This window comes from Saimiri boliviensis, chromosome 7, assembly GCF_048565385.1.
Source record: "Saimiri boliviensis isolate mSaiBol1 chromosome 7, mSaiBol1.pri, whole genome shotgun sequence".
In the NCBI taxonomy this organism is placed as follows: Eukaryota; Metazoa; Chordata; class Mammalia; order Primates; family Cebidae; genus Saimiri; species Saimiri boliviensis.
Window position 1 is genome coordinate 121,143,960 of NC_133455.1, and position 24,415 is coordinate 121,168,374.

Genomic DNA, 24,415 nt, shown 5'->3' on the forward strand with positions numbered 1-24,415 from the left:
CCACCCTCTGATCTAATCATCTTCCAGAGGCCCCATTTCATAATACCACCAAATCGAGGGTTAAGTTTCAACACATAAACTTGGGGGGAGCCAGGCGCAGTGGCTCATGCCTGTAATCCCAGTACTTTGAGAGGCTGAGGTGAGCAAATCATTTGAGGTCAGGAGTTCGAGACCAGCCTGGCCAACGTAGCAAAACCCTGTCTCTACTAAAAATACAAAAAAAATAGCCAGTATGGTGGCATGCACCTCTAATCCTAGCTATTTGGGAGGCTGAATCAGGAGAATTGCTTAGCCAGGGAGGCGCAGGTTGCAGTGATAAGAGATGGTGCCACTGCATTCCAGCCTGGGCAAGAGAACGAGACTCCACCTCAAAAAAGAAAAAAAAAAAAAGAATTTGAGAGGAACAGAAACATTCAGACATAGCAAAGATCACTGGGGGTCATCCCAGAAAAGAGAAATTTGATTCACAGATAGTTTATTAATAGGTATTTTTTTTCCTATTGTTATATACTAGAGGGAGAAGTTGACTTTAAAATGTGCTTCCATCATGAGGTGAAAATGTAAAGAACCCAAATCTCCAACAATATGGTACTCATTAAATATTTATTCAGAGGGCTGGGCACAATTGCTCACACCTGTAATCCCAGCACTTTGGGAGGCCAGAGCGGATGGATTACCTGAGGTCAGGAGTTCAAAACCAGCTTGGCCAACATGGTGGCCTGTCTCTACTAAAAATACAAAAACTAGCTGAGTGTGGTGGCAGGCCTCTGTAATCCCAGCTACTCAGGAGGCTGAGGCAGAAAAATCGCTTGAACCCAAGAGGTAGAGGTAGCAGTGAGTTGAGATCGTACCACCACGGTCCTGAACGACAGAACTAGACTCTGTCTCCAAAATAAAATTTAAAAAAAGGATATCCATTCAGCTAAGTACTGTGCAGCCAGTTAAAAGTAGATTTTAGGCTGATCATAGTGGCTCATGCCTGTAATCCCAACACTTTGAGAGGCCAAGACAAGAGGATCACTTGAGGTCAGCAGTTCAAGACCAGCCTAGGCAACATAGTGAGACCCCATTTCTACGGTTTGTAGAAGAAAATACACTTTCTAAAACCAAAAAATAAATACACACACACACATACACACACACACACACACACACACACACACACGTAATTTTTTAAAAATAGGATTTTATAATACTATTTAATGACATGAAAAAATGGTCATGATAATGATGATATCTAACATGTATTGGGTGTCAGCTTTATGCCAAGCACCTTCTAAGTGCTTTCCTTGTATTAATTCAACAGGTTAATCCTCACAGCAGTCTTATATAAGAGATACCATTGTTATCCCCATTTTAAAGGTGAGGAAACTGAGGCTCACAGCATTTAAGTAGCTTGCCTAAAGTCAGCTGGTGAGAGGCAGAGATAGAATATAAACTCAGGCAATTTGGCTCTTTTAAAGCCCTTGCTCAGACACCATTATGTATCTCTGTAAATTTTTTTATGGAACTAGACAAATTATTTTTCATTTATCTAGAAAAGAAAACGTGTTAAAAATAACCAATCAAATAAAGAATTGGTGGACGTATTCCACCAGGTATGAAAATATGCTATAAGATATAGTAATTTTTAAAATATCACAGTGTAGCTGAAATAGAGAAGAAATAGACTAAATCAGAAGAGCATGGCACTTTTCATGTTCACAGGAAGAAGACTGGATACACCTAAATACTAAGAGTGATAATCACTGATAGAGGAATTATAGATGGTTTTTCTTTTTTTCCTCTTTTTTGTTTGTACTTTATTTTTTAAAGTATCTATAGTGCCAGGAGTTCAAGACCAGCCTAAACAACATAGAGACCCTGTCTCTGCAAAAGAAAATTTTTTAATCAACTGGATGTGGTGTACATACCTGTAGTCCCAGCTACTCAGGCTGAGTTGGGAGGATCACTTGAGCCTAGGAGTTTGAGTTTGCAGTGAACTGTGATTGTGTCACTGCCCTCCAGCCTGGGTGACAGAATGAGACTCTCTCTAAAATATAACAACACAGAAAACCCAAATTATCTATAGTGAGCATTTTAAAATCATCCGTTATTAGCAAGTTTATTTGTAATGCTTTATAAGTTCAAGTTTTAACAATATTTTATTGGTATAACATATTGCTGTTTGATTTTATGCATCATGTACCCTGCGTTTTCTAAGTTGCTTACTCTGCAGAGTTAATTCTCTAAAGTGTTCAATATATTGTTCATTTGTTCAAGGACTAAATTAACCACTCACACAGAATCACCAATCCAGTCTTCTTTTTTGGTAAAGATGGAGAAAAGACAATGGAATTATAGCCCTCTTCTGGCTTAGGGTTCAGGAGAAGGATTTCAGAACTTTTTACTTGTTTTTAAAACCCAAATTGTTTATTGATGACATAAAGAAAAGCTATTGGATTACATATGTATGTGCGTGTGTGTGCGTGTGTGTGTGTGTGTGTGTGTGTGTGTGTACAGCTTCTGTCTGATCACCTCACTGAACTCTGTAGTAAATTATAATAGTTTTTCAATTGATTTTTTTTTTAGTGAGACCCTATCTGTACAAAAGAAAATTTTAAAATCAGTTGAGCCTGGTGGCTTCTCCCCATAGTCCCAGCTGCTTGGGAAGCTGAGGCCATAGGATCACTTGAGGTCAGGAGCTTGAGACAAGCCTGAGCAACATAGTGAGACCTTGTCTCTTTGGGGGAAAAAAAAAAAAAATCATGAAGTACTTGATTTGGGGATAATGCCTCTTCCCCCAAAAATTCTTTTTTGTTTTTGAGACAGAGTCTTGCACTGTCGCCCAGGCTGGAGTGCAATGGCGTGATCTTGGCTCACTGCAACCCCTGCCTCCTGGGTTCAAGCGATTCTTCTGCCTCAGCCACCCAAGTAGCTGGGATTATAGGCATAGACCCTGTGCCTGGCCTCTTCCCCAAAAATTTCTGTATCACTTTAAATGCCAGTCGTAGCTCAAGCTGCCATAATAAAATACTGTAAACTGGGTAGCTTAATCAAACAAATTTATTTTCTCATAGTTTGCAGGCTGGAAAGTCCAAGATCAAGGTACTGTTTGATTCAGTTCCTAACAAAGGCTCTTCCTGGCTTGCAGAGGCTGCCTAATTACTGGATCTTCAAATGGCAGAGAAATGAAGAGAAATTCCTCTGTTTTTCTCTTCCTCTTCTTCCAAAGCTCAGTCCTATCAGATTAAGACCCCACCCTTATGAGCTCATTTAACCTTAATTACCTCCTGAAGACCCTGTCTCTGGGTATGGTGACATTGGGGTTTAGGGCTTCTATATATGAATATTGGGGGGCACAATTCACCCCATAGTGGTGCCTAAACTCTTTTCAGTATCCTCGGAAAACCTACATGTAGTTTATTTTACTGCAGACAGGATTAGTTTTATCCTTTCTTACGAAATCCTTAAAATATTCATTACAGTGTGTCATAAAAACTTAAATTTAACCTTATGAATAATTTCTTCCTAGACACAAAATCGAATGAAGCTAATGGCCGACAACTATGAGGATGACCACTTCAAATCCTCCCATTCCAATCAAACAAATCACAAGCCCTCCCCGGACCAGGTAAGATGGCTCTGGAATGTTTTATTTTAAAACCCATAAACTTAAATTTTGACATGTTTTGTACTAGCATGTTGCAAATTCTGAAATACAAGTTAGAAGAAGAAAAATAAATAGCTAATTCAGTTCTGAAAACTATTCTTTAAAAAAATTCAATTTCTTTATAGAAAGTTAGTGATTCTGAATATTTTAAGAGCAGATATTTGTAAGACTTGAACAATAAAGAATCCTTGAATTGGGTTGAGAAAAAAATAAGCTCAGAGATACATACTAATTTTTAACTGTCTTGATTTCCTTTTTAAGGAAATAGTGCCTTATTAGAAAAACAAGACCCTTTCCTTGCAAGCTGAGTGAGGCACAGCTTAATTTAGAGGTTATTTCTGTTTAATTGTAAAGTATAAACTCTGTGTTCATTACCTATTGAAAGTGAAGGTTGAAACAGTTCTTCACTCCCTGTCCTGGCGGATCCCCCCAGCATGTCATGCTCAAGGAAAATTGTTGCCTTCAACTTCTCATCAATGCAAAAGAGACATTGATGAATCTGAAGGGAACCATATTCAATTCTAGTTTCTTGGAAGAAGGGAACTCTCCCAAAATCTTGAAAATGATGGATGGGAGAGAGTGGTGAACAGATTACCTCATATCCCATTGCCAAAAATCAAATTTTAACATCTCCATCACACCCAGCCTTAAAATATATAGCTAAGGAAAAAAAACAGTCAAGTAATTACCTCCATATGACTAAAGCATTGAGGAAAACTCCTGCTAAACATCTCCACTAAATAACAGCTATGGCATTGTCTTAGCAGAAGCAGCAGAAATAGTGCAATGAAAGCAGCAATGGTATTCAAATTGCTGTTGTTTCTAAGATTCAGAAGGTATAGTCCTATTATGATGACATTTACTAAGCCAGTTGAGGCAAGTTTTCTATTTTAGAAGGAAAACAGTATCAGTGTTTAATGTGGGCAAAATGGAGAGCTGTCTGCCTGGCGTCAGCAGTCCTTCCCTGCCAAGAGATCACTTTACTTTTTCTGCCTGCTTCCTGATACGTGGAATTGAATTTATGCCAATGTATATAAGATGCACATTAGATTCCTCATGAAAACAGTTTTTTGATAATAGAAAGGACTGGATGCCTGGAGTAGGAAGAGGCAAACAGAAAGGTTGAAGGAAAAGCTAAACATAAAGAAAAACCTCCAACTTGATAATTTTGCCCAGATCTAGCCCTGAGATAGAAATGGCATCTTGGAAAGTAGGAAGAATAGAAGTATAATGACAAACTACAGTTGTTCCTCAGTATCCTCAGGAGATTGGTTTCAGGACAAACCCACTCACAAATACCTAAATCTATGGTTGCTCAATCCCCTTATATAAAATGGCATAGTATTTGCAAATAAGCTATATACATCCTCCCATATAGTTGATTTTGTTTTGTTTTGTTTTGTTTTTGAGACAGAGTCTTGCTCTGTTGCCCAGGCTGGAGTGCAGTGACGTGATCTCAGCTCACTGCAACCTCCACCTCTGAGTTCAAGCGATTCTCTTGCCTCAGCCCCCTGAGTAGCTGGGATTACAGGCGCCTGTCACCAAGCCTGGCTAATTGTTGTATTTAAGTAAAGTTGGGGTTTCACCATGTTAGCCAGGCTAGTCTGGAACTCCTGACCTCCTGCCTGCCTTGGCCTCCCAAAATGCTGGGATTACAGGCGTGAGCCACCACACCTGGCCCCTCCCATATACTTTAAATCATCTCTAGATTACTTACAATACAGTGTAAATACTATGTAAATAGTTGCTAGACTTTTTTTTTTTTTTTTTTTGAGACAGAGTCTCACTCTGTCGCCCAGGCTGGGGTGCAGTGGCATGATCTCAGCTCACTGCATCCTCCACCTCTGGGTTCAAGCGATTTTCCTGCCTCAGCCTCCCAAGTAGCTGGGACTACAGGCACGTACCACCATGCCCAGCTAATATTTGTATTTTTAGCAGAGATAGGGTTTCACCATGTTGGCCAGGCTGGTCTCAAACTTCTGACCTTGGGCTCCACCTGCCTCAGCCTCCCAAAGTGCTGGAATTACAGGCTTGAGCCATGGCGTCTGGTCTGTTAACACTGTATTTTTTAAAATTAGTTTATTTTTATCATTGCATTGTTATTTTTTATTGGTTTTTATTTATACATATATACATAATATATATTTTATCCTCGGTTGGTTGAATCCACAGATGTGGAACCCGCAGATACAGAGGACCAACAGTAACTACTAATTTTGATAGTTTAGGGAATTACAATCTGTATAAGAGAGTCAAGAAATTCTCTTCTGCTACATTATGCTTATGTCTTTGTTTTAAATACTAACCACCTCTTTTTCATTCCATGCTGCTCTGGGGCGTTGCCCCCTTGTCATCTCTCTCCCTGTAGGATGAGGAGGAGGGTATATGGGCATAGCCAATCAGAGGCTCTTAGTTCAGCCATTTTGTTCAGAACGGTGAGAAACAGCTTTCCTTAACTATAGAAATGGTTTTTGTTTGTTTTCATTTTTCTTTCTACACGGTAACTCTCACATCTCATTTCTCTGTAATTCGTGAAATCCCTGGTGTGCTTTCTGTTTTTTCATTTTCACATGATTCTTGTGTGTATTGCTGTGCTTCTGACATAGTGGGGTTTGGATTTTGTGGCTTTTTTTTTTATCTCTGTGTTTTAATAGTCACTTCTGTAATTTCTTTCTATACATTTTTGGGAGAACTTCTAGGACATGTAACTAAATTTCTCCAGTTGTGATTTTATTAATAAATTATCCTTTCTTGGGTGATTTTACAGTGTCCTGGCAAGGTTTATAGTAACTTATATGAAACTGGCAATAGAAAATTGATTCAATACTCTTGCCATTGGCCCAAGTTTGAGGTATACTTGTTATGATGATTAACTATAAATGCATGGTGTTAAAAAAAAAAAAAAAACTGTACCATGAATTAAAACCTCCTTTTGTTTCTATCTATAGAACAATGAGCTCCACAGTCAGCACCTAGGACACATCCCCTAGGGCTTTGACATTACCCTCAAACTACCCCTAAAAAAAGGGAGGAGCAAAGTACAAGGAGACTTTTTTTAGAAGTCATTCTAAAAATTCTTTTCCCTCCCTTTTCATGGATTGCGGCTGTGTTCAGCAGTTGCCAGGACACTGTCTAGATTCTCCTTTTCAGGCCAATTGGCTGGAAAGTGTAGTCCAGCTGTGGCAGTATCTCCCCTTGATCTGATGCCCTTGAGGCTTGACTAAGGAAATACTTTTCTTAGAAAAAGTGATAATCATGATTAATAAGTTCACACATATTGGTGGCCTTGCACTCCCTGGATTCACTGCCCATGCTTATCAGTGATCTCACTCTGTTGGAGTCAGTTCTCCCTGAAATGTCTTTGTCTTGGTGTTAAACTGCTTAAAATGATGAGGACATGTGTAGACCTCTTAATTGTCAAACACAACCAAGAAGGATGGAGAGGTAAGTTGTGGAAAGGGGCCCTGGACTGTGAGGTGGGAAGCTTTCCAGGTGGCTTTATCCTGAGGGCATGAATGACGGTGAAATGCACAGGATCAACCAGAAAGCTCTTCAGGTTAGAATGCTGCACGTCAGAGAAAGCTAACGCTGAGAGCAATCAGTGTGCTAATTTATCTGCACTCTACAAGGGTAGGTATTTGTCATCATCAACCATGTGAGGCCATGCAGTAGCTGGATGTAGTTTAGTGGTCTCTTAGAAATGAGCATGCTTCTACCTTGTCTATTTTGGCAGAACATAGGAGCTTCTTAGCTTCCCACAGCTAGAAGCACCACATACGTGGACACAATTATATTTTTGATACAAATCCTTTTTCTGGCGAATCAGAGGAAGGCTGTTAGTATTCTGGGAAACAGGCTCATAGGTAACCTCACCAGGAGACTAAAAAGTAAACAAATCAGCACATAAACTTGTTCCTGAAATCTTCATTTTCCTTTCTCTACCAAAATAGAATAACTCTTAACTTATTCCAATTATCTCACTATTGAGCATACTGCACTAATACATTAACTTTCATTGGTTTAATACCATGCATTTGCAATTAGCCAGCCATAGCTAGGATTTCTATGATATGGTGTTCCCAACTTTATAAAATGTGCTGTAAACCTCATTATATCACAGAGATTTTACCTAAAGAAATGTATAAGTGATTCCTAAAACACTGCAGAAGTTTTGACTGGCTATCCACTTTCCTTCTCCTGTTTCCTTACTAATTTTACAGAAAATAGATTGTCTTTAAAAATTCAAACTTTGAAATTGATGATCTACCTTATCAAACTTAAGAACATATGTTTTGCATCTGAAACATTTTCTAGGACACCAGTACATATTGATCAAGTATGAGCCTTACTTGATATAATCCATAGATGAGAAGAGAATCATAGATGTTCTGAGCTGGAAAGGATTCTGAGGTTAGACCATTTCAGGAGTGGTGGTAAAGCATAATGCTTAAGAGTGTAGGCTTTGGAGCAGGATGTCTATGTTCAAATTCTAACACCACCATGTACTAGCTTCTGATTTGGACAAGGTATGTAATCACGCTGTACTTCAATTCTTCATCGTTAGGATGGAAGTCATTGTGGGGAGTAGATGAATTGTAAGACACATGGACTCTAGAGCCAGACTCCACAGCTTTGAATCTAGACCTCTCCACCTGCCCTGTATCCTTGGGAAAGTAATTTAAACTCTCTGAACCCCAGTTCCTTTATCTAAAAAGGGGGCTTGATAATGCCTACTTCATAGGATTGTTGGATAGATTAATAAGTTGATATCAGTAGAATGTTTTGAATAGTGCTGTACATGCTGTTACTGCGTGCTGTTATTATTTCTATTGCTGCTGTTGTCATCATTAACTTAGATCCACCCCCAGGAAATAGTAAGTTTTCAATAAATGTTAGTTACTGTTGTTATTAATATCATCATCTAATCCAGTGCCCTCATTTTATAGGTCAGAATGCAAAGCAAAGATTCAAAGTTGTGACTTAAGGTCCCAGGCATTTCTGTGGTCTGGAAGGAATAACTAGTAGCTGACAGTAGAAGAAATAGTGAAGACATATTGATGGTGATAGCTCTCTTTCATCACCACACGTTTGATCTCCTATGTGTTAAGGAATTTTCTCCCTTGGGGAAACACCTTGAGTTTTAGAAAGAAATTCCCTATTTAATGACATTTAGTCAGTGAAATCTTCTTTGAAAGAATTAACTGTCAAGAGCCCTCCTAAGACACACAGACTGAAGCAAGGACTGCCTCTACTCAGAAAAAATGACAGTTCCTTCATACCTATAATCCCAGCACTTTGGGAGGCTGAGACAGGCAGATCACTTGAAGACAGGAGTTTGAGACCAGCCTGGCCAGCATGACAAAACCCCATCTCTACTAAAAATACAAAAATTAGCTGTGTATGGTGGTAGGCACCTGTAGTCCCAGTTACTTGGAAGGCTGAGGCACAAGAACCACTTGAACCTGGAAGGCAGAGGGTGCAGTGAGCTGAGATCATGCCACTGCACTCCAGCCTAGGTGACAGAGTGAGACTTTGTCTCAAAAGAAAGAAAAAAGAAATTGGTTCTCTCTCACACGTGTTCTTCTGCCCAGACATTCATGTTAGGTGTTTTAAGTTCAGTAACTAAGTAGAATTTGAGCATGATCTGATAATGGTTATATAACTATTCAGTAAATCACTTGAATAAATATGTCTGTATTGTAATTTGTTTAAATGGCATTGAGTCTAATAGCATGAAGTCTTGTATGACTATCTCAGTCAGCTCAGGCTGCTATTGAAAATATCATAGACTGGATGGCTTAAACCAGCAGTCCCCAACCTTTTTGGTACCAGGAACCGGTTTTGTAGAAGACAATTTTCCCACAACAGGGGTTGGGAGGAGATGGCTTCAGGATGAAACTGTTCTACCTTGCTTCATTAGGCATCAGTTGGATTCGCATCAGGGGATTGTAAGTTTGCACGCTGGGAGGGGTTGTAGGGCATGGAGTCAGGAGGTTGGCCAAGGTTGGTTACAAAGTCTGGTAGCCTTGTCAATTGAGGCCAGAATAAGAAACAATAGAAGAATGTCTCAGGTTAGTTCTGTGCAGCAGGGGTTGATCATTTCTTACAGGAACTCATCTGGGGTATATCTGCAGATCACAGAGATTACCATGCCGTTCATGGCGCAGTCAGACCTTACATTAACAATGCCCAGGATATAGTAGATCCTCAGTAAATATATATGTGTATGTGTGTGTGTTTGTGTGTGTATGTGTGTGTGTTTAGTTAACTACTGAATTCACAAAAATCCAGAAAAGTAAGAGTAAAGTTTACATTGAAACCAGGAGCATAAAAATTGGTTGTTAGCTTTAATATCAGCACTGCTGTTACAAGAAAGGGAAGTTTAGAAAGGGAAAATAAGAAAGATGAATAGAAACAAAAGAATTTTAGAGAAATGTTGAGAATTTAAAGAAAATCATAATGAAGTCCTGCCTTCTAAAATTTTATGCTAATAAAATGGAGGTGAATGTAATTCTGAAATCTTTTTCATTTACAACTGAAAATCCTTTGGGTAGAAACTTTCTTTTTAGTAACCTATGAGTTTATAGCCATCAAGAAGAGCAGCATGTGGTCTTTCTGGACTTTATCCTGTGGAGCATTTGTGTAAACTGGTGCCAGGTCCCTCCAGTAAAGGATGTACCTACCAAGGGGCTTAGAATTTGGTCTTGGTACAAGAACATGCCACTTGCTAAAATCTGGAAATGGCATGCCTATTAGATCAGCACTGTAGCATCCCACAACAGGATTTGGACCAGTATGTTATGAGACTTTCCTTGTCTCATTAGTATTTACATTAGAATGATGTAAATATTAACACAGTCTTTTAAGACAAGTGTTGTAAAACAAGTGTCTCTTTCTCTTTCCGCATTTCCTTTTTGTCTGTCTTAGTGGAGTTGTCAAAGTCCTTAACAGTTTGAAACATCCTATAATTTTCTCACCGCAATAGTGCAACAATGGAAGTCTTAAATCTGTAGAGAGTACATCTGTAGAAGGGAGGTGTTAAATTATCTTGCAGAATTAAATGATGCAGTGAATTGCACTATTTTCTTGGTATGGAGAAAATGGTCCAAAAATCAATTTGGACGAATATCAGGACTGACTTTTGATATGACAGACAAGGAAGAAATTTGATCCTCTATTTTCAGAAGTGGATCAGAGATTGTAGCAAGAAGTTTCTCTCCTGGAATACTTAGAAAAGCCAGTAGAATTCAAGAAGCACAAGGATCTAGCTGCAGAGAATTTGGAGGGAGAAAATGAACATTTAATAAGCATTTACTATGGGCCCAGCACTTTCATATATCTTATCTCATATAGAGCTCATAGATGTTAAATAATTTTCCAAGATTACACAGCTAACAAGTGGCAGACATTTAAACCCGAGACAGACTCCAGACCCCCTGCTCTTTCCATTACACCATACCAAAAAGAAGAGTCTTCTATTTTCCAGTCTAGTTCCTTGGACATAGTAGACACTCTGTAGAAGCATGTTGAATTGAATTACATTCCTAACTGGGAAAATAACAAAATGGGCTTTGCTGGTAAGGAATGTCTGTAGGTAACCCAAGACAGTCCCTCACTGAAAGGAAACTAAGCAATTTCTGACTTCACTGATATGTTTTATAAATGTGACTAACCAGGAATCTAGTGAGGAATTTGGAACCATAGAAGGAAGAAAAAGTGGGTCTTGAAGGTTGAGTTGTTTGGAAAGATGAAACAGGAAAAGTATTTTAGATAGGAACTAACTTCAAGGAGGTTCCAACCTAAGAATGAGAATATGATATGTAGGGGCTGGAAGTAGCCTCTATACATCGTATTCTCTCCTTGAAGTTAGTTTCCTCACCAGCCCCTACGCATCATATTCTCATTCTTAGGTTGGAACCTCTGAAAGAGTGGGTGTCTGTCCTTTCATTCCATGGTTATCCCCCACCCACGCTTTTGTTTTAATATTGGACACCCATAATTCAAATAGAATAATTACAAATGTGAGGAGTTCACAAGAATAGTTATATATTGAACTTTACAGAAGATTAACATAGTAATCAGCTTCCTTTGGACATTGTCTGAATCACTGTCTTCTAAGTTGATTGCCCCTTTATCTAGTTCTGTTGCTTTCAGGTCCTAGTCAGAAGGTGGCTTTGGAACCAGACTACTTGGTTTCAAACTTCTGCGTACCTCACTTTCTTTATTTGTAAAATCAGGATAATAACGTACCTGGCTCAGAGGGCTATTTGATGATTAAATGAAGTAATTTAAAGCCCTTAAAACAGTGCTTTTGCATATCAAATAATGAAGACTATCAGTAGTTACTCAGTTAATGTTAGCTATTAACTGGCTTTAACCTGAAGGCACAAGCTGACCACTTACAGCATTAATACCCTTCCCACTTTTCTCTTTCCCCTCCCTTCCTCACTTTCTCTTTCTTCCTCTTGGCTCTCTTTTAATGTGAGGATTGAATAAGAGTTTCTTACTTTTCAATTCTGGAGTAAAACTATTCTTATACCACCTGAACTCCAGTTTAATAGTGTTTTCTCTATATGCTCAGAAATGTCTTTAACTAGTTTATTGTTTGACCCTGGTACACTGTCTGCTTTCTGCTTTTCAGTTTTCTATTTGACTCTCCTCTCCACAAAGAAATTTAAAATCCTCATTTCTGCTTTTCACCATTTTCCAGAGGGTTTACTCCCTTTACACTTCATCCTTCTGTCCTGGATTCTCATTAGCTATCTCAGAATTCTGCCTTCTGCTATTAAAAGCCAAGCTTTCCACCAGCCCTTTTTGCATACCGTAGTCAGCACGTTCCTTCTGTGGGCCCCCATCTTTTCTAAGCCACTATCCTTCTCATGAGCATATACCGAAACACATAAACTGCCCCCGCTCCCATTCCAAGCAGCTTGAACCTGTGTCAAATCAAAAGATTTTGGAAGCCAGGCGCAGTGGCTCATGCCTGTAATCCCAGCACTTTGGGAGGCCCAGGCAGGCAGTCAGGAGTTCAAGAGCAGCCTGGCCAACATGGCAAAATCTCATCTCTACTAAAAATACAAAAATTAGCCAGGCGTGGTGGTGCGTGCTTGTAATCCCAGCTACACAGAAGGCTGAGGCAGGAGAATCGCTTGAACCCATGAGGCGAACGTTGCAGTGAGCCAAGATCATGTCACTGTACTGCAGCCTAGGCAACAGAGGAAGACTCCTTTTCAAAAAAACAACAAAAAAAAAGAGTTTGGAAAAGAGTTATTTTTGGCAAAGACATTGGGAAATAAAGACTAAATGATGAGTGATGCTAATAGTTACCATTTAAAAGCACCTACTAAGTGCCAAACAATGAGTTGTAAGTTTATAAGCACATTGTAAGCATGTTTTCATTGAAACCAGTGTAACAATCCTAGGAGATAGATAACCATTTTCATTATTTTACTGCCGAGGAAACTGAACCATGGAGAAGTTAGCTAACCTATCCAAGTTCACATACCCAGTAAATAGTAGAGGCCAGACTTGAAGCCAGATATGTCTAATTATACCACAATTTGACCTACCTCTGATAAGAAAACACAGCTAGAAGCATTTTTTAAAGAGGTTATTATGCTTTTGTGTTCATACCTATTACAAGAGAAAGGAGAGTAAATGGTGGGATTCAGAACATGCTAACCCAGAATTTGGGACCTTGGCACTGGATAAAACAACAGAAGCAGGAAGGTCTCTCTGACCTTCCCCTCACCCTTCTCTCCTGAAGCAAGCTATAAAAGAATTTTCTGACCTGCCTCTAAAGTAAGTCATAAAACCTTCATTGCAGAGGTACCCACCCTATAGCTGGAGGAAAAGAATGTCCTTATCTCTGAAGACAGAGGAACACAAAGAACAACAAACAGGCCTTGCTAAATTTCCCCCAGTTTATTACCATTAGATTATACCCTTTTGTCCTCAAATCCATTTCTCCATGACTGTCTACTCTTCATCTAACTTAGTATAAAAATACACAGATATTCTTCTTTTTTGAAGTCATTTCTTTCTTTCTTGTCTTTCTTTTTTTTTTTTTTTCTTTTTTTAGAGACCGGGTCTCTCTCTGTCGCTTAGACTGGAATGTGGTGGCATAATCATAGCTTACTGTAGCTTCAGACTCATGGGCCAAGGGACTGTCTTGCCTTTGACTCCTACATTGCAGGGACTATAGGCATGCACCACCATGCCCTGCTAATTTTTGTGTTTTTTGTAGAAGCATAGTCTCACTATGTTGCCTAGACTGGTCTCAAACTTCTGGGTTCAAGCAATCCTCCCACTTCAGCCTCTCAAAGTTCTGTGATTACAGGCCTGAGCCACAGGTACCCGACTGAGGTCTTCATTTCTGAAGGCTCCCATGTTACGTAAAATTTACAGTAAATAAATATGTCTTTCTAATCTCTGTCATAGGGTTCTCCCGCATTAACCTAGCAATGGATGAGAAAAGAAAATCTCCTCTCCCATAAGAATACTCCAATGAGAATATCCAATTATAAATAATGAAGACTATCGATAAACTCCCTTTAAAATCTAGCTGAGTAGAAAGGGACCCCATGGTAGCAATGTATGTATATTAGACTAATTTATAACTATTCTCCTAAGTGTTTACCTTAATCTTTCTAATAATGCATTTTAGGATTAGTATACTACAAATGTCCTTTTCCTTTAAAATTATAAATCCTGGATACATTACTTTATGTTGATATGACATACCTTTCTTGCTTCAAATATCAATACAATGTAGTATAAGAAGCCTCCAGGAATGTGTTCTTTTTAAAGCTGGAACTCACATCCTTTATTCTATCTAGTAAACCATCTCTCAGGTCTCATTCTTGAGAAGAAAAAAAAAGCTGACAATAAAATAAATTTCTACATTTACATTTATTTTTCCCTTAATGTTTTATATCATAATGGAAGCCATGTTTGTCATCATTTCATTCAAAATATAAAACCTTGTGAAAAACCAAAGTAATGGAGGAAATGAGGAATTGTTGTTTAATGACTATAGTGTTTTAGTTTTGCAAGATGAAAAAGTTCTGGAGAATGGCTGCACAACAATGGGAATGTACTTGGCACTCCTAAACTGTGAGCTTCAAGTGGTTAAGACGGTGACTTTTATGTTACGTGTCTTTTACTACAGTTTTAAAACTTTCCTAATTAAAAAATAAGTAATGGTGATTTTCTGGCCAAAAAAAAAAAAAAAATGTATTCGAAATATGCACTGAATATTATTTGGAAAATTTTTCTTGATGAAGAGAAAGGGGCATCTTTCTCTTTCCCAGGTAAATATTTCAAGGTTTTGAAATGGAAAAGAACTGTCATTGAGACTTTTATTTTAGGCTTTTGCTCTCTGCTTGAGAACCGGACTATTTGTTTATTTAACTAGTTGCTTTATTAGCATAATAAAGTATTGCACTGTTTGTTCTTGACTTGAACTGCTTAGAAGTCTTTACAAGAAGCATTTGCAAAATTTATTATTTTAAAATATGTTCACATTCAGCATTTCCTTTAACAAAGTTACACACCTATACCTTTTGCAAAGACTGAATATTTAGGCAACTTAACAGCTGCAAACTGAACTTTTTAATAAATTGAAGCACTTTTCATTCAACAAAGATACAAATTTGGTGACCAACTTTTAGAAAATACTCTGAAATCTCTTAGAAAAAATACTTATTAGAAAATACTCTGAACCAGGTACTAACTTTTAAATAATTTTCCAACATCAATTAAATGATTTTTTTTTTTTAACATTTTTGTTTTGTTTTGCGAGGTTAAATTTTTAAGCAAAACCCTACAGGAGAGTTATCTGGACCTCTTTACAAAATGAGTGTATTTCTTTGTAAGAAGAACAGTGTGTGGAGGGCAAGGGTATGCATTTATTGGTTTACTTTTCCAAGCCCAGTGTTTTGGTTTGTTTGGTTGGGTTTTTTTGTTTTAGGTTTTGTTTTTTGGTGGGAGGGAGATTGTGGGGTTTTTTTTAAATTGTAAAGCATATTATTGTTGTATTTAAATATTTTATTATGATTTTTTTAATTGACATCTATTTTGATAAATGTGTATAATGTGTAATGCTCAAATCAGGTAATTCGCATATCTGTCACCTCAGACATTTATCATTTCTTTGTGTTGGGAACATTTAAAATCCATTCTTCTAGTTGTTAATTATAGTCATCTTATAGTGCTATAGAACACTAGAACTTGTTTCTCTTATGTAGCTGTGGGTTCTTCTCACCCACTGCACAGAAAAGCCAATACACTGAGACAGCAGCATTGCAGTAGAGAAAGAGTTTAATTATCTCAAGGCAGCTGATCAGAGGACAAGAGATAGATCTCAAATCCACCTCCCCAAGATTTCAGAGGCTAGGGTTTTCCAGGATAATTTGGCAGGCAGAGGGCTAGGGAATGAGTACTGCTGCTTGGCTGGGGTTGAGATCATAGAGTTGTCAAAAACTATCTTCATACACTAAGTCAGTTTCTAGATGAGGACCAGTTGAGTCAGTTCCTTGGTATGAGTAACAGGTTCGAGTGGAGTCAGTTGGTTACCAGAATGCAGAAGTCTGACAAATATCTTAAAGACCAATCTTAGGTTTTATAACAGTTATATTATCTATAGGAGCAGTTGGGGACGTTACAAATTTTATAACCTCCAGCTACATGACTCTTGAGAAGTAAGCAATTACAGAAAAGTAAGCTAGGGAACAATGGCTGATTATCATTTAACTACACTCACATCTTAGCAGAATTCAGTCTTTTTCCATAATCCTAACCTTGTGGCCTTTCATTCGTCTTTCAAAGATGCCTTCAGTCCCCAGAGGGAGTCAGCTTGTGGAGGGACTGTTATCATCCTTTGCTTCAAAGTTAAACTATGAACTAAATTCCTCCCATAGTTAGCTTGGCCTATGCCCGGGAATGAGCAAGGGGAGTTAGCTTACGAGTTTAGAAGAAGATGGAGTCAGTTAGGTTAGATTTCCCTCACTTTTATAATTCTTGCAAAAGTTATTTTATATCCATTAACCCACCTCTGGTGTTCCCCTTTACCCTACCCTTCCTGGCCGCTAGTAATCACTATTCTACTCTCTTTTTCTATAAGATCAACTTTTTAAGCTTCCATACATGAATGAGAACCTATGTTATTTATCTCTCTGCCTGGCTGTTTCAATTAACATATTGTCCTCCAAGCTCATTCATGTTCCTGCAGTGACAGAATTTTGTTCTTTTCTTTTTATTCGCTAAATAGCATTCCACTGTGTGTATATATATGCCACATTTATCCATTCATCTGTTGATGGATGCTAAGGTTAATTCCGTATCTTGGCAATTGTAAATAGTGCTGCACTAAACATGGAAATACAGTTATATCTTTGATATACTGATTTCTTTTTCTTTGGATACATACCCAGTGGTATAATAGCTGAATCATATGATAGTTCTATTCTAGTTTTTTGAAAAACCTCCATACTGTTTTCTATAATGGCTGTTCTAATTTACATTGCCTCCAACTTCTTATAAGACATCCTCTCAGCATTTATTTTTTGTTGTTTGGGGATTTTATATAATAGCCATTTTAATTGGTGTGTGATGGTATCTCATCATGGTTTGCATTTGCATGATGATTAGCAATGTTCCACATTTTTTTCCTATACCTATTGCAAACTCAGTATAATTTCGGTTAGGAGGCTGTGAGGCTAAGGCAGCTCCAATGCCAAGTTCCTACATAAACAAACTAAAACCCAACTCTTTGCAAACAGTCATATTCTAGGCCAATCAGAAACCACTAACTAACCCCCTACCTATAGGTTCTCCAATAGTTAAGTTTAACCAATCAGAAATTGCCTGGCTAACCTCTAACCAGGGACTTTCCACTGGAATGGTCCAAAAAGCATTACTTTCCCACTTTAACCAATCAGAGATTTTCTTTGCCATGCTTCTGCTTTCACCTTACAAAAGTCTTCTCCCAGTCTCTTCATCAGAACCCCCAACCACTTATGGCCTAATGCTGCCTGATTCATGAATTGCTTGCTGTCTGCTCAAATAAACTCTTTAAAATTTTAATTTGCCCTTGTTTATCTTTGAACACCTATTTAATCTCACTGTGACCACAAACCATACATTGTATTGTTTTAATTATTTTACATTTTTGAGACTTTTGTTTTTTGGCCCAAAATATGATTCAGCTTACTGAATATACCTTGTGCTCTTAAAGGAATGGTATCTTTAATTGTCACATATATTATTCTATAAGTATCAACTAGGTCAGGGTGTTGATAGAGTTTGTCAGATCTTCCATGTCTTCACTGAATTTTTGTAGAGGGAGAGGCCTGTTAATTGCAGAGAAAGGAGCATTCAAATCTCCAACAAAAATTGGAGATTTTTCTGTTTGTCCTTTGAAGTCTTTCAGGTTTTACATTGTATTTTGAAGCTCTGTCTGCATTGTTTGCAAACTCATTTGTGATTGTTGTATACTCCTGATAAACTGGCCTTCTTATCACTATGAAACATCCCTTTTTATTTTTAGAAATATTATTTGTCCACTTTGCCTGTCTTAAATCAGCAAGGGATTCTACAAAGTAACAGTAAAGATAGATGTAAGTATTGTGTAGCAAGTAATAGGCATTCAGTGGATACTTGTTGAATATTGAATTTTGGTATTTTCTGGGTAGCAGATTGCCAGATAATATGGTTTTGTATGTGTGTGCATATGTGTGTGTGTGTGTGTGTGTGTGTGTGTCTTTTTTAATAACCTATTTTCTAAGTTTTAGAGTGAATGAGAGGCTTTGGATAAAACAGTACTCACTTCAGGAAGTTAGTTATCTCCAAGGTTGACTGAGCATTGGTCCTAGCCTTCGAGTATCTAATATTGAAGGAAGAAGCAGCTTATAATGACATAATGAATGAGAAGACAATCTAGCTGAAATCTTTAGAGAAAAAAAGCTAAACGATTGCACATACAATGTCAGATGTTTTCAATAGAGGCAGAATAGAAGGATTAGAGCAGGTCAGGAAGGGCAGCTTCATAAATACACGATCTATGACCTTTGCCTACATTTTTACTGCTTTCTTGATATTTACTTAAACCAAAGCTCATGGTCTGTGTACCAACACAAATACAATTCTCTTCTTTTCTTTAGTTGTTTAAAACAAAGTGGTTACTTCGTATCACTATTTAAAAAGAGCAGTTGCTCCTGTCTCTAACAGAACCATTGGAAAAAGGGAAAAAAAGAGTAGTTTTTCTTAATTCTAAAGATCCTCAAGATGGTGGTGTCTTAAGCAGGAAAATAGGAGAGACCCATGCAGCCTTAAGGAAGGTCACTATAATCTTCCCCTTTTCCTCTCTTGTTTCTTTATCCCTAGAAGTAAACAAACTAAAACTGGTTTTGACATTTGAAAAAGAAGTAAACACTGAAGTAATCCCATGTGATTCTCTTTACCCAGCCGTCTGCTGAAAGTATGTCTTCAGAAGAGCTCGATATGTATATACGCATAATCTATCTCTATTCCTCAATAATAGCTCACTAACATAGCCAAGGAGATGTCAGAGTAGCTTGAGACCTCAAGAAGCTTTTTCTTAAAAGTTTCTTAAAATCTAAGAACCTTTTTTTTTCCTTTCATGTTGTTCAGTTGCCTGTTAATTTTTTGTGGGGAGTGGGAATTGGAATAGCATGCTACTGCTTAGAGTAGAACAGGGTTAAAATTCTTTCTGCCAGGAGTATTATTTCTTTTAAATTTGTGTTTCTGTTGGGTAAAGAAAACTACTTCCTGGAATATAAGCACATGCATAATTTTAATAGGCACTTACCGCAGGATTGTGCGTGGTAGTTGACAGCGAGAGCACTTTTTAGTGTGATGGCATAGCCACATCTCTTGTGGCTATAGGAATATTTTCCAATTTCAATGGATGGTGACCTCTTCTGCATTCTGTTTTATTCCCTTTCCCTGTAGACTTAGAGAAACTCTTGACAAACAGAGCAAAGAAACAAACTTTCTGTACCAGCATTCTCAGTAGCCCAAATTCCTAATCTTTGACTCTACTAAAACTTTCCAGTCATCTCTACCTATCCAGCCTTTTCTCATAGCAAGGACTGGAACAGAAAAGGAATTGGTTACAATAATCATCATTCCTCTGTGAACAAAGGTCTCATTGCAGTTATTTCTCCTCAGTGTGATTTTGGCTTCACAGAATGACTGTGGGACAATGTTGATCTGTTTACATAGAGCTTTTAGCACAACCTTTAACAGCCAAAGTTACTTTTTTTCTGACAGACTTAGTGTTAGGATCAACTATCATTTTTCTGGCCCTAATGCACTGAGCTATTAAATCCCTCAAGGTTCAGATATGTCTGTTTTTCTGTGCAACATGAATTATCCAATAAAAATGTAGGCGTCTACTTAAAGTAATAGAAAAAGCATTGAATCAGGGTCAGAGACTTCAAAGTAATTCATTAACCTCTTGGTACCTCCATTAATTCATCTCTGAAATGGGTGTGATGATAACTATCCTACTTTTCTTGAGGCATCGGTGTAATGAATGTGAAAGTAGTTTGTAAATCCATATTTGCCATATAATTAATAGCTGTTGTTTACTAACCTGCAGGTAGCCAACATGTACTTCTGTATACTTTTTGCATAGTATCTGAAGTCTAACACAGGGAGTTTTTAGAACATTGTTTTTTTTTTAGTTGGGGTTTTACCATGTTGGCGAGGATGGTCTCAATCTCCTGACCTCGTGATCCAGCATAGTATCTGAAGTCTAACACAGGGAGTTTTTAGAACATTGGTTTTTTTTAGTCGGGGTTTTACCATGTTGGCAAGGATGGTCTCGATCTCCTGACCTCGTGATCCACCCGCCTCAGCCTCCTAAAGCACTGGGATTACAGGTGTGAGCCACCGCACCTGGCCCTTTTTTTTTTTTTTTTATGAGATGGAATCTCGCTCTTGTTGCCCAGGCTGAAGTGCAATGGTGCGATCTCGGCTCACTGCAACTTCCATCACCTGGGTTCAAGTGATTCTTCTGCCTCAGCCTCCCGAATAGCTGGGATTACAGGTGCATGCCACCATGCCCATCTAGTTTTTTATTTTTAATAGAGACAGGGTTTCACCATGTTGGTCAGGCTGGTTTCAAACTCCTGACCTCAGGTGATCCACCAGCCTCAGCCTCCCAAAATGCTGGGATTACAGGTGTTAGCCACCGAACCCAGCCTTTAGAACATTCTTTACAGGTAAGTTAGAGGAATGTCAATTGGAGCAGGGTGTAGTTGTTTACTAATGTTGGAAGATACCAGATTTCTGTATTTTTAGGGTTAGTCTCTCTTCTTAAACATTAAAATTCTCTAGAACTCCATTACTTTTGGATAACTTTCAGAAATTCCCAGAATTCTAGGATCTTTGCTCTAGACTATACAGTTTTTGCCAAATTTAGACTGTAAACTACAGTAGTTCATATAACATGGTATAGTAATGCATACTATTTCAGATTTGAAAGCTCTGGCAACATTATCATAGCAATGGAATGCTGCTTTTATTTCCTAATTCTACTTCAGTTTTTCTTACCATGTTCTGTCTTTGTACCTCTAAATTCAGTGTATCATTCTTTTTTTATATTCATAATTTAGAGTGGTTTGCAACTGGGCCAAATTCTGTCTTCCACTTTTTTCATAAAAAGCATTTTTTCTCCATACAAGTATGAAAACCATTGGGATTCCTTCAAAACAGCTATGCCTGCCCTCCTTCTAGTGCCCCACTAGAACATACATGTCCAGAGAGCTGCAATGCCGGGGACACTACAGACAGGTTTATGTATTTTATTCTCAACTAAGTTTTCTCTGGTAACTGGACACCAGCCTAGAAGTGTCTCAGATCTGCTTTTACCTACTCTTTGTGTTCTTAAATCCCAGACAGACCCTTCCAGAACTAAATGACCATCAAGACAAAAGTATACTGAATTCCCTTTCTCATTCCAGAAGCTGACAAGAAAGGAGTAGGTCTAACATGTGCTCTCTACCTGGCAGACACTACACATACTGTGTAAATTACTACTGGGGGCTTCCTTTGTGTGAAATCTAGGTGCCTCAATGCATATCAGAACTTTTACATAAGGAAGTTGGATTGAAGAGAGATTTATAGTCAACAGTAACCACATAATTTGGATAATAGAAAAGAAAAATAATCAACCATAATCTCATCACCCTGATGCAGTCTCAGTTCATAGTTTGGTGTATCACAGATCAGCATTACTGTTTTTCTTTTGTGGCGTTGTCATGATTGTGCTACATGACAATAGTGTACCTATAAATTTCTGCATTTAAAAAATATATATATTACATTCCACCTATAAAACTGGCAAAATATATTTTCTTTTGCTTCCCCTACAGGGCAGTTGTATTATTTTGAGGGCCCTTTAACTTGGTGGTAAAGAATATGCTTTGCCCTAAGACCTAATTTGAATTCAGTGTGGTAGCTAACTACCCACTAGTCACTTAACCTCTTCTCTTAAACATCAGGTTTCTCATTTGTTAAATGGCAATCATAAAACCTAAACCAAAGGTTATGGTGAAAATTAAGTGTAATAATGTAGTCAGTGCACTCTGCCCTTTGCCTGACATATAGGACATGCTTAATAAATGACAGTGAGGGTGCTGTTGAGGCAGAGACCTCTTAGGCTACACGAGTGCATTGTAAGTAATTTGGGGCAGAACCTTTCATTTAATATATTTTAAGACATCATTTATAGTGTTTCACAAGTAGATCCTGCATTTCTGTGGTTTCTGTTGAATGATTTAAGGTAACATTGTCCTGTAACTCACTTGATTTATTTCTTAGACTGAAAATTATATAGCATTTTATGTATCTCAGGAACATAGGCTCTCAGATCTTTGGGTTCATATCTTAATGATTAGGAGCATTTTACTAATGAAAAGCTGTCTTCCCCTATTTGTGGTATTATTTGTGAGTTAGATATTCTTCCTAGACAACAAAATATCTTTGTACTTTGAAAATAAAACTTCATGTATTTCTTGTTTCTCACACATTCATCTGAAAATGTGGGGATGCTACAGAGCTTAATAAATATTTATTAAATGAAAACATTGGACAATTTTACCCTAAAGTTGCATGTGTGTTATTTACAGTTTTATGCAGTGATAGTAGCTGTTTTTAATCTTTTGGTTTCTCCTTGCAGCCTAATAGGTTATCCTATAATCTGATTCCATTCACGTATATCGGTGTCCCATGCTGATCTTAGCTCCAGTCAATACCTAGTGTGCTTTCTAGAATATTATATCATTCAGTTCATTACTCATGTCCTTCAGCCTATGATTTGACCTTCTTTTAATACCAGTTTTGGAAGACAGGTCTGACCCTTGCGTATCATATCACATTTTGATTTTATAGAGTTACATTGTGGAAGATATGATTCAACTCACATTTTATCTGAAATGTTAAGCAGGAGACTCGTTACGATAGGACTCTACCGTACTGCTTTCATTAACTTGTCCTCAATTCCCTGCTAATTTGTTATTTTCTATACACACTCTCTGTCTGCAGGATTACTATCTGTTTTGGGTTAAAGGAATATTTTCTTAGACACAAAACTGCATTATCAACCAAAACAAAAGAGCTATTCTCCCTGATGTGTCTTCCTTCTTCTTCTTTCTGATCCTAGGACAACGAGGCAAAAGTTTCCAGCTGGATCTAGCGTGGCATTTCTGGGATAAATTAAATGAGCACACTTGATTGAGGTGTAGCTGGACTGTATCACTGGCTTCCTATTATGCCAGGAGATCAAAGCACAGCACAAATAGAGGCTTGGTCTATAAAATATTCAAAACAGATGGCTTGTTCTTTTTGGTGAAAATTCAGGTTTTAAGGCAAAACACTTGTTAGCAAGACTTCATTTCTTTTCATTGAAAGATAGTCACCACTGAACATATACCACTGTTTCTTCCTGAATTTCAAGACTAGGATCACAAATTTTTTGCAGGAGGGGGGGATTTGGCAAACCTAGAAAGGTATCAAACTGTCTGGGTTCTCATGTGAATAAAAAATAAGTTATTACAATTTTGCTTTTGGCATTCTAGAATCAAATGAAAACATCTTACATTTGGTCACATAATCATTTTGTTGTTGGGTCACTATTTAAAAATCTAGTGTCATCATGTTATATCTTCTAAGAATTGAACCAGGATGTTTATCTCTGATTTAATGTTTTAACTGTAAAGTACGTTCTCCGCACTCCTTTATCATTTACATCTGAGTCCTCAAGTTTATGTAGAATAATTCTGTAAGTGTAATATAAAACTTTTATTATTTTGGCTTAAACTGACTGAAATGAGAAAGAAGATTAATTCAAAAATATTTTGGGGACATCTACCATGTGCCTAAAACTGCATTAGGTACATGGTAAAAAATGCATGTTTCAAGACATTGAAACAAATGCTAAATGATGGATTTCTCCAGCAGAAAAAAGTTATACAAGATGCAGTAGAAAAACCCAGGTCTCCAAAGAGATTCAGGGCCACCACGCCCGGCCAGTGCAATTATTAGTTAAGATTATAAGATGCAGAAGATCACCTAAATTAATTTAATTCCAGGCTAATTTAGAAATTCCATGAGGGAAGTAACTGACATTAGAGCAGATAAGGGCAAGCATCCAGGCAAACAGCTGTGCTTTCCTAGAAGTTACAAGTTGTAATTGCTCTAAGAGATGGCAGGATGTAGAAGTCCTAGTTCAGATGA

The 24,415-nt window shown here is 37.8% G+C and overlaps 1 protein-coding gene across 14 annotated transcripts in view; it reads left to right on the plus strand.

The window, feature by feature from the left end:
- ERC1 (ELKS/RAB6-interacting/CAST family member 1) overlaps positions 1–24,415 on the plus strand; it is a 515,798-nt gene that overhangs the window by 432,744 nt on the left and 58,639 nt on the right. For 9 of the 14 annotated variants that reach the window (XM_074403327.1, XM_074403335.1, XM_010345058.3 and 6 more), the window contains one exon: positions 3,515–3,613. In XM_074403327.1, the coding sequence (XP_074259428.1) occupies positions 3,515–3,613 (99 nt within the window). Of the gene's footprint in view, positions 1–3,514; positions 3,614–6,020; positions 6,088–24,415 lie in introns of all 14 variants that reach the window. The other 5 variants (XM_074403331.1, XM_010345062.3, XM_074403334.1 and 2 more) reach the window with 1 other exon arrangement.